Source organism: Calidris pugnax, unplaced genomic scaffold (genome assembly GCF_001431845.1).
Source record: "Calidris pugnax isolate Ruff unplaced genomic scaffold, ASM143184v1 scaffold262, whole genome shotgun sequence".
Taxonomy (NCBI): Eukaryota; Metazoa; Chordata; class Aves; order Charadriiformes; family Scolopacidae; genus Calidris; species Calidris pugnax.
Window position 1 is genome coordinate 1,179,269 of NW_015091043.1, and position 9,571 is coordinate 1,188,839.

The 9,571-nt window shown below is 45.3% G+C and overlaps 1 protein-coding gene across 1 annotated transcript; it reads right to left on the minus strand.

Annotated features, from left to right (window-relative positions):
* Positions 1-799: 799 nt before the first annotated feature.
* TXN (thioredoxin) lies at positions 800-9,280 on the minus strand. The gene is made up of 5 exons (XM_014956444.1): positions 9,082-9,280; positions 3,954-4,058; positions 3,271-3,330; positions 2,548-2,613; positions 800-1,024 (listed from the first exon to the last, which is right to left on the minus strand). The coding sequence occupies exons 1-5, from the start codon at positions 9,103-9,105 to the stop codon at positions 962-964; spliced, it is 318 nt and encodes a 105-aa protein (XP_014811930.1). The 5' UTR covers positions 9,106-9,280; the 3' UTR covers positions 800-961.
* Between the last annotated feature and the right edge of the window lie 291 nt (positions 9,281-9,571).

Here is a 9,571-nt window from a genome sequence, read left to right on the forward strand (position 1 = left end):
AGCGAGAAAGACGGTTTGATATGGTGGCAAAAGACAGCAGTTCTCCTTGGTCACTCTGGGAAGAGTAGCTGAAGGGTGTACAGAGGCTGGCAGGTCAGCATGAATGTGGACAAGCCGCTGCAGGTTTGGAGGAATGCAGAGTCCAGCATGTTCTAAGAACGCACCAGCACGGTCAGTGAAAAGAAGAATGCATAATCTAAATTATCCCAGATTTAAGGCACTACAAGTTTTACCTCTTCAGTCATTTGCTCCAGACCACTGCCTAGGAACAAAGCAGACCAACTCAGAGACTGAACGTACTTCGCTGCTAATAAAACCAGAAGGTACACCAACGGTGAGGCAAAACAGCAGCAGATCCAAGCCCCACCTTACATTTCCATGGCAAGACTGGTATTATGTTCTGATAAATAAAGTCTTAAGCTTCAAAGACTAAACTAAGACTTGATAGCTTTTAGAAGAATCCTTAGCTAAAAAAAGAACAAAAAGAGAACCTACCCCACCCAGCCACCACACTCTTCTCTACCTCTCCTGAAGTCCCTTTTCTGTATCTGCGAGTCAGACTGTGACTGCTCAGATTGTAGCCTGGTGACTATCACCCCGGTAAGGTGGCAGCAGACTTCCAAAGCAGCTGTGGTATCCATCCCGTGCAACACAATCTTCCACCCACAGGAACAGATCAGGGTGCATTTGGCAAGAGTCTTTGTATCCAGGCACAGTATTGCTCTAACACAGCAAAAACTGACACCTTGGTGACATTACAAAATTCCTCACATTTTCAGTCAATCACAGGGCAATATCCAAAAGTGTAGAATTTGCACTTTATTGTACTCTTTTACATAGGTTAAGTAATGGAAATATCCCCTTGGTCTAGCTAGCTTGTTTAGCCTTATTTTGAAGTAGAAAAGTGACAGGCTATAACTTAGCCGAAGCAGTCATGCTTCAATGTCTTCATGGCTGGAGATTAGACTAGACTTTTAATGGTCTCCTCCAGTTTCTCTTTATTGGCCCCAGAGAACTCCTGCACCTGTAAAGAGAGATTGATTTTTAGAACCACTGCTTACATAACATTAGCTGCATAGCATCAAGACACATATACATCCACTCAACTCTGCCACAACTGAGAATTTGTTCATTCCACAAACAGGGAGTATCTTGCAGATGTTCATCTACTCATCACCCACTCATCTCATTCAAAAGCAGAAGTCTATCAAGAATCACCTCCAGACTACCATTGCTGGAGCCTTCTACAAGGGGAAAGACAACTGATCCTGAACCAATGCTGAGTCAGACTCCAATGCAGGCTTGAAGAGACTCCGTGGACGTCACCACGCAGCAGAGGCAGCACAAGCCACCTTGGGCTGCTCACCAATCAAATTCTGGAAGGACTGCTCCAAATGACCTGTCCCTTAGCCTGGCTTCTCCTGTTAGAATTGTCCTTGTTGTTTTCCTGTTGTGTAAGTTGCAAAGGCAACACTCATGTCTAAAAACCAGTGGTGCTCCCTCTTCCAGTACCTACAGGGGTGCAAAATACAGCACAGACTGTGCCACAGGCCATAAAATTGCCTGCTCAATACTGAAGTGTCCAGAAAACTGCAAAGGTCATCCAAAAAGCCACACAACAGCATTCAGCATAACTCATTCAACACACTGTCACATAATCACAACTCTTTCAATTACATTATGAAGCTGTGGAAGTTTACCCTGAGAAAACCATAAAAGGTTCATTATTAATCATGTTTTGGCCCCATATTTAATAGAACTCAAGGTCACCCAACACCTGACACTCACTTTTCAAGTCACAATGCCATTGCCTTCAGACATGAAACTTCCACCCAGATACTGTTCTACTTTAGAAAAGCCTACCTTCAGTTTGTAGGACAGACTAAAAAGCCTGAGATAACGCATTGAGCTCAACATGTTCAGGCAGGTAGCCATTCACAGCCACCCTGCACAGGCAGCCCACTATGCTATCAGAGCATGGTCTGCATCTCATGCCATCTGCTTCTTGGCAGAGCAGGCACAAGATCCTCTGACAGGGACAGGACCTGCACTGCACAGGTTACACAGCCTCTATGTAAAAGCATCCAAGCAGTTGTTTCAGCTGTGTGTACGTTCAACCACTTTAGGGACTTCTGTTTGGGTGGGATTCCACATCAAATATAGTCATGTCTCTCCTTGAACATGAGCTGCATTCAGAGAACAAATACTAACCAAGACTGGTGGAAAGCAGGGTGCCAGGCAGACAGAAGTCTTAACCCAGACATCTAACCCCACTAATCTGTCATGGAAGATCTGCCTGTAGAACTGACATGTAACACTAACTCAGTTCTCTACCTGTGAGCAACAGGGTTTGCTTCACCAGTTAACTGGTGGTCCACGTCACATTTGCCGCAGCACTAAGATGAACTTGCTTGGTCTCATGAATGTCTTAATGCCAGTGGTGCCCCAGACACATTTTCAAGAGAAACGAGACTATGTAGTCTAACATTCCCCATGTTCTCTCAAGCATTTAGCTGCGGGCTCCAGTGCCTAAAGAGCAGAGCCTACCTTCTTTCCGCTCTTGTAGAACTGGAACGTTGGCATGCACTTCACATCGCAGTGTGTAGCCACATCCTGGAAGGGACAGAAATCAATCTTCAGCTGCGCATGTCTGAAGGACATTACATTTAGAACCCACCAGCTGCCTTTTGTTTAGGTGACAGGGCAAAGCCATTACTGCTCAAAATGAAGCAAAAGCACTTCTGGCAGTCCATTGCCAGCAAAACACAGTGCAGTCTTAACATATCCCTGAAGGAGGGCTGAAAGATCCTCCCTTCAGCATTAAATTCATGCAATAGCAAAAACATATTTACTATACCTGCACTGTTTGGAAATAAACAGACCTCTGTATCAAAACAGAGAGGACTATTTGCAAGGCTCAAGAGACTTACAGCAACTCTTGTGTTTTAACCTGACATTGTTCAAGTACCTATTCCACACTGATGGAACTGCTTAACAGTAGACATTTTATTGCACTTAATTCAAGGCATGAAAGAGGACATAGCGCCAAAAGCAGCGGAGACCAGACAGACCAGGCAGTTTGTTCTATACAAGTATCCTCTAAAAATCCATCCTCCCCAGTGTAAGTGCTAAACCCCTATCTCTGCTTCTCAAAGTTGAAGTAATCTCTCATTTTGTTTCAGTATCTGCAAGGACATTAAAAAAAGTTCTTGATTGTCACTTGTATAGAATTCATTAGCTGCCTTCTCTTAGCATTACCCTGGACCATACCTGGGCATCATCCACATCAATTTCGATGAACACCACATCACCATACTTCTCACACAAACTCTAGAATGAAAGAAGAAACCATGAAGTTAGTGTTGCAGAAAAGCTTTCTTTTAAAATACAGAGTCATATAAATTATAAGACAGGTGCTGCTCATCCCCCCGTGAAACCAGCCCTGTTATCTTAAAGCAGCTATTTTACTGACCAGGACAATTTTTTTATTTTCAGCTCCAATACCTGGAAGACTGTGTTGAAGCTTGTTCAAACATACTCCCCACAGAGAACACTCAAATATCCCAAGACAGGCTGTAAGAGAAGGTCTTTCATCTACATCTTAGACTTTACCAGAAGATGACATTGCCACCTACACACAGCTGGAGTGATTACAATAACTGTGCACAGAAGGATAAGCATTGTTTCCATTCCAAATCCCACCTCTTTATGGACCTGAAGTTGCATGTAAGCATTAGGACAGCATAAGTTAAATGACATTTAAGCTCCCAGCTGTATCGAAGGTCAGTATATCTAACTCAATAGTCTCAAAGCAGATACTTCTGTGACTTCTCCCTTCTCCAGAAAATGCTGGCAGTCACATGTGGCAAAGGAAGTTCTCCATGTCAAGCAGCAAAAAAAATATCTGTGTATTCTTTAATAGAGTTGCCAATAAAAACAGAAAGGCTACTTACGTGGAAAAACGGCTTGATCATTTTGCATGGTCCACACCATGTGGCAGAGAAATCAACTACTATAAGCTTGTCACCAGCAGATTTCAGTTCTGCCTCAAATTCAGACTATAAAAAGAAAAGAATTGAACACATTAGGATTAGTCTAAATCATTTGGGAAAGGAGGGGAGGAAATCACTAAAGCTACCTTGCTCTCAGCATTAACACACTATTTAGTAGCTCTTTAAGCACTTCACTTAACTGGGGTATTTGTGCCATCATGAAGTGCTTCAGTGTGAATTGCATTCATCAGTGTTATCATCGGCCAGTGTCTTACAACTCTTCAATTAGAGAAAAACCACAATGCTCAGTCACCCCAACTCACTGAAGTGTGGAAACATAAGCTAGCCTATGATCCTCAATTCTGGGAGCTCTCTCAGGTGTTAACCCCTGAATGTGATCCTTATAGGTTTTAATAATCCATTTTCTCATTTCTGCCTTGGCAGGATGACCTCCATTTTCTTCTGGGACAGACTTTCCTCTACAGAATTTGAAAAGGACACAAACTTTTGTACACTCTTCCAGTCTGATTCCCTTTCCAGTCAATGGCTAACATCAAAATAATGTTGCATGGTTTATTCTACAGCATGTTTTATGAAGCAAGCTCACAGAATATTTACTTATTTTGCCAAGTGAATCAACATGTAACATCACTAGGCAAAGCAATGCTACGCATACAGACTACACAAGTAACACCCAAAACTGATTTAGAGCTTAAAGTCTATTTGATACACTTAATCACACCAATAATTTTTAGATATTGTTCTTAGGAACTTAGAGATCCTTACACACCATTAACCATGTGTTCTGGTCAAAAAGTGATGTTTTAGAAGAACTGAAAGACATTAAAAGCACCAAATATTTGCATGCTACCAAGAAGCAAACTGGTATCTCAGGCAGAAGCAGAAAATGCTAATGAGCTAGCTCCTGACAGTTTATTTTCCAAAGCAAGTACAAGCCACTTCAACATTCCTCAACTTCACTCATGGCAATATAAGCTTCAGGAGAGCTGTTAATACAGATTTAATTTCAGATTATGCATATGAAAGATAGCTGCTTTATTCTCCCCAATTTAACAGACCAGATCATTAGAGTTCTGCTTTCAGCTGGCTGTTGCTGGCAATATGGTGACTGCCACATATACACAGCGGACAGTTCTGCAGTGCAGGAGTTAACTGATGCCAGCTTCTGTAACCAGCCACAGTAAGTTGAGACTTGATTCTAGTAAGCTATTCCACCCATCAAAGCAAGCCATGCAGGTGAGGAACCAAGAGCACACGTAGTCAAACTGGTCACAAGTGTATTTAAAAAGCAAGCAGAGGGTCCTGCACCAGCATTTTTATGTATAAACCTATGTGAAAGTCTTCATAAGTTCCTGTAACTTCAAATACACCCAGCGTTACATCTCCCTGTTGATAAAATGTGTGTAGCTACCTTCAGAAGTGCAGGCGCCACATGTTGAGTTCTTCCATTCTTGCATCTTGGATATTCTGAGTCTACTCTGCTGTAATATCAGTAGCTAACACTCCACACCACCTACTCTCAGTCTGAAAGAGTTGGGAACAGTAAGTTTTCCTGTTTTTCCACATTCCCCCACTCCTCTACTGACATAGTATGCATTCCTGCATCCCAGCCCCAAAAGTACCCCATTCTCACCAACAATTTCCCCATACACAGCAATCCATGCTAGCTGCTCCCTGCAACTTCTTATTCCACAGGTTTCTCAGTCCAGCCTCACTCCTCCTCACCTTCAAATCCTACAGCTTGCCTTTTGGTATAGCTTCTCACATCTCTGCATTGTAACATCACCAGCTCTTTAACTGCTCTTCCTCCATCTGCCAGTTAGGCCTTCTTACAGTCAAGTCTTCTGTCCAGCTGCATAATTACTGTATTCTGCAAAAGGAGGTCCAGCCCTGGGATGTGCTCATCATATGGCTACACACCTCAGGTCTGCTATTGCAGAGACAAGGAGAAAGTAGGAGGGCATGATACCTACAGCTGGTCTTACACCATACACCACTGGAGACCTGGTCCTGACTACAATCAGGTATTGCCTTGAACTCATCTCTAGTGTCATCTAGAATTGCTGTGGGAGAGTAAAAAGAAATGCAGGATCCAAAGGTGCTTACTCTTGCAAGTTAAGAAATACTGAGCTAGGGAGAAGTCCTCAAAGTTTTCCCAGAGAGCTTAATTTCCCTGGAGGAAGACAGTAGCAGGGGAAAAACAAGCTACTCAACCTTTTCAATTTACTTCCACAGTTGTCTTTCATGTTAACTCTGAAATGACAAGCTTTCATATAAAAAAAACAGATCATCTTTGCTAACAGAAGAGAAACTCCCCGCCACTAGACCATTTGGTCACACTATTAGAGAATCTTACAACTTTGTTAACTAATATTTTCTTCAGGTAGCACCTTACTGGGGAAAACCTCTGACAGATGGTTGTTGGCTTGAGCATTATTTTTTTTTTGAACACTTAACTACAACCTCCCTGAGCACATGCACGACCTCATTTAGCCTGTATTACCCTCCAGCAGAAAATCACATGCTGCATTCAGCAACTACATTGGTCCAGGCCTCTGTTTCCAAGGGCCACGTAAGAGAAACTGCTCTAGTAATGAAAGCCTCTAGTGCAGCAGGGATTCCCAGCACCCAGGTAATACCTCAAAATGGAGGCTACTGACCACAGACAGTGCTGAAAGGAGTCTACTGCTCTCAGCAACAGATAGATAGCTTTAATCAAATCTGCCAGATGGCTTGGACCTTTAGCTGTAAACATGATTTCCAACACATATCAACTCACCCTTGAACTTGGATTAACCTGGTCATCATATGACTGCCAATGGTTACTACATAATTTAGTGGCTGGTTTATTTTGTTGTTTTTTTTTTTAAGTAAAGAAGGTAGCATAAACAGATTGAAGGTTCAACTGCCTGAACTCCCTAGCAAACACCACTTCTAAAACTATCATCTGTATCTGAAGCTGCAAATTTTCAATATTTCCTTTGATTCAAACAATAAAGGGGCAGCAGCTAGTGTGGAGAGGACAGCTTTGGCAACACCAGCATTTTAACAGTTTATATACCCCATTAACTTCCGCTACAAAAGTCCCATAGTCAAGCCATGTTAAAGTTACATGACTCAGCCATCTCAAGACCACGTATTTAAATTAACTGAAGCACTGCTCCTTCTGTCCACTAGCAGGAATTTGGGAGGGAGGAGTAAAGCACTCCAAAAGCAGCCATTATTCAGAAGCTGTCTGGTTTATAAAGAGGTGTGTTAGGAAAGGGGCCACATCTAGCTAGCGCTCACGCTCACATTGTTTTACAGATGTCATTCACAGAAGCTTTTGAAGGTACTGAAAGCAGGGGTTTTCCTCTTTGTATCAGAGAAGAATAAAAATCTGCTTTATTGGAAAACAGAACTAATCCAGAAATCCCCGTTAGACTGTACTTGAATACTCTGGGTGTTAAAATCTTGTTGTCAGCATGACTGTTGAGTCCACCATGGATGAGCAACAAAACCGTGCTTTAACTATAGCAGACTATTAATCAATGCTCATAGCTGGGAGGACAGTCCACTTTAAATTAGAGCAGGCTCCTCCTCCTGCAAAGCCAGGTTTATTGGCTCTCTATTGTTAAGCTGTTCCAGCCTACACCAAAAACTTCAAATCTTACTCAAAAAGTTCACCCCCTCTGTCCCTCCATAAACAGAGAAGGGGGAGGGGAGAGAGATACAAATTGGAGTAAGAATTTCAGGTTGAACTCATACACCGTTCCATCACCAGGACCTGAATGACAAGGCATTTCATTCCTCTTAACTTTTAGGAGCTTTCTGCATTCACAGATCTTTAAGCTGTGGTCACAAGAATTAGTATGTTCATGTGTCAGATGTTAACACCTCAGAGGTCCAACAGGGGAAGTCTGCCATGCTTTCCACTTACACAGTGAGAGGACTACTGCAGAGCATTACCTAGAAGACAAACTTGGATGCCATACAACATCACTGGCAGGCCACTTACAATCAGATCAAACTGACACTTTAACCAATTTTCACGTTCAGGATTCAAGACTAGCCCCACAGGTTTTTCCCAAAAATTAAGAGCTTGCTAAGTTTGCACAGAGGACATTTTTGGATATTTGGGGTCATAAGGTACTGCTAACAAATATCCTATTGTTGTCCATCAACCAGGTCAGCTGCTATGCACAAGACCACATACTGTTTCATCACCAGCAGAGTAGTCTCCACGTGTTGGTCTAGGCTTTATTACTATTCTGTATTGCAAAGCCACAGACACCTTTGTATTCACAGAGCCATCTAAACGACCAGGTACTGCATTAGTGTGCTGAACAAGTCAGACAGCACCATAACAAGGGAAATACTCCTTACACCAGCAACTCCTGTTATTTAAGTACAGGAATGAGCTCTAATAATTCTTTTCAAGTCAGGAAAATTGAGTTCATGTTTTCCATGAACTCCTACCCAGAATGACACCAGAACTAAGGAAGCCGCCTGGTCCCCTTCATACCAGCAGCAGGTAAGGCAAGCCGGGACATCTAGAGTGCAGCAGTACCCTGTTATCAGCTTGATAAATGAAACATGACATTCCCTTAATATTTTAAAGGGAGATGAGCATCAATCTGCCGTAATATGAAATTACATCACCTCCCTTCTCATTCTGACTGTCTGAAACCTCCAGACGTACAGTTATTTGTTCCCTCCCTCAGGTCGGAGCGAGTCCTCCAGTCGGATCCTCCCTTCCCCGGCTGCAGCGCTGAAGCAGGCTCCTCCTGCCCGGCCAGCCCAGAGGCCCCGGCGCACAGGGGCTCTCACTCGCCAGCCTCCACCAGCCAAGGCCTTACCGGGTCCACCGCAGCCCGAGGAGGGGCACTTGCTCGCCTGAGCGGCGGCCAGCCCAGCAGGCCCGCTCCTTCCCCTCCCGCCGGGGAGGCGATGCTCAGCTCGCCGCATCCCCCTCCCCTCTCAAGGGGAAAGCGGACGGCGGAGGAGGGGACACGCTACCCGCCGCCGGAGGAGGAGGCCGGAGCCGCCTGGGCGGCCAGGCTGCGGTAAGGCCGCCTCACGGACTCACCAGGCTGCCCACGCTCTTCACCATGGCGGCGGCTCGGCGTCGGGGAAGAAGATCGGCGGGGAGAGGGTTCGCGGTCGGCGGCTAAAAGGCAAGAAGGCGGCCGAGGGCCTCGTCCCTGCGTGCTGCTCCGCTACTGCTCAGCTCCACTGCGTCCCGCCGCCTCCAGCCGCCTCAACGCTCTCCCGCCGCCGCCCCGCCGCACGCATTATATAGCCGGCGCCGCGCCGCGCGCACTGCGCACGCGCACTCCGCCCGTCACTCACTCTCTCGCGCACTCACCCTCTCTCTCCCCCCACCCCGCTCCGTCCCCGCCCCATGGCGCGAGCGCGGCTTCCCCTCAGCGCGGCGGCGGGGCCTCGGCGGCGGGTTGTGAGGGGCGGGCGGGCGGTCCCGGCCTTCCCGCCGGCTGCCGGGGAGCGGCCACAACGGTTACCAGAAAAACCAAACAGCAGCGAGCCCCGGGGCTGTGGGAAAAGTGCTGCGTAACGCC

Excerpts from the sequence above, each read along its gene's own strand:
- TXN (XM_014956444.1), bottom strand. The coding sequence starts at position 9,105 with ATGGTGAAGAGCGTGGGCAGCCTG. Across the intron at positions 3,331-3,953 it reads TGATCAAGCCGTTTTTCCAC|AGTTTGTGTGAGAAGTATGG; the intron begins GTAAGTAGCCTT and ends CTTTCATTCTAG. Across the intron at positions 2,614-3,270 it reads TTGATGTGGATGATGCCCAG|GATGTGGCTACACACTGCGA; the intron begins GTATGGTCCAGG and ends TGTCCCTTCCAG.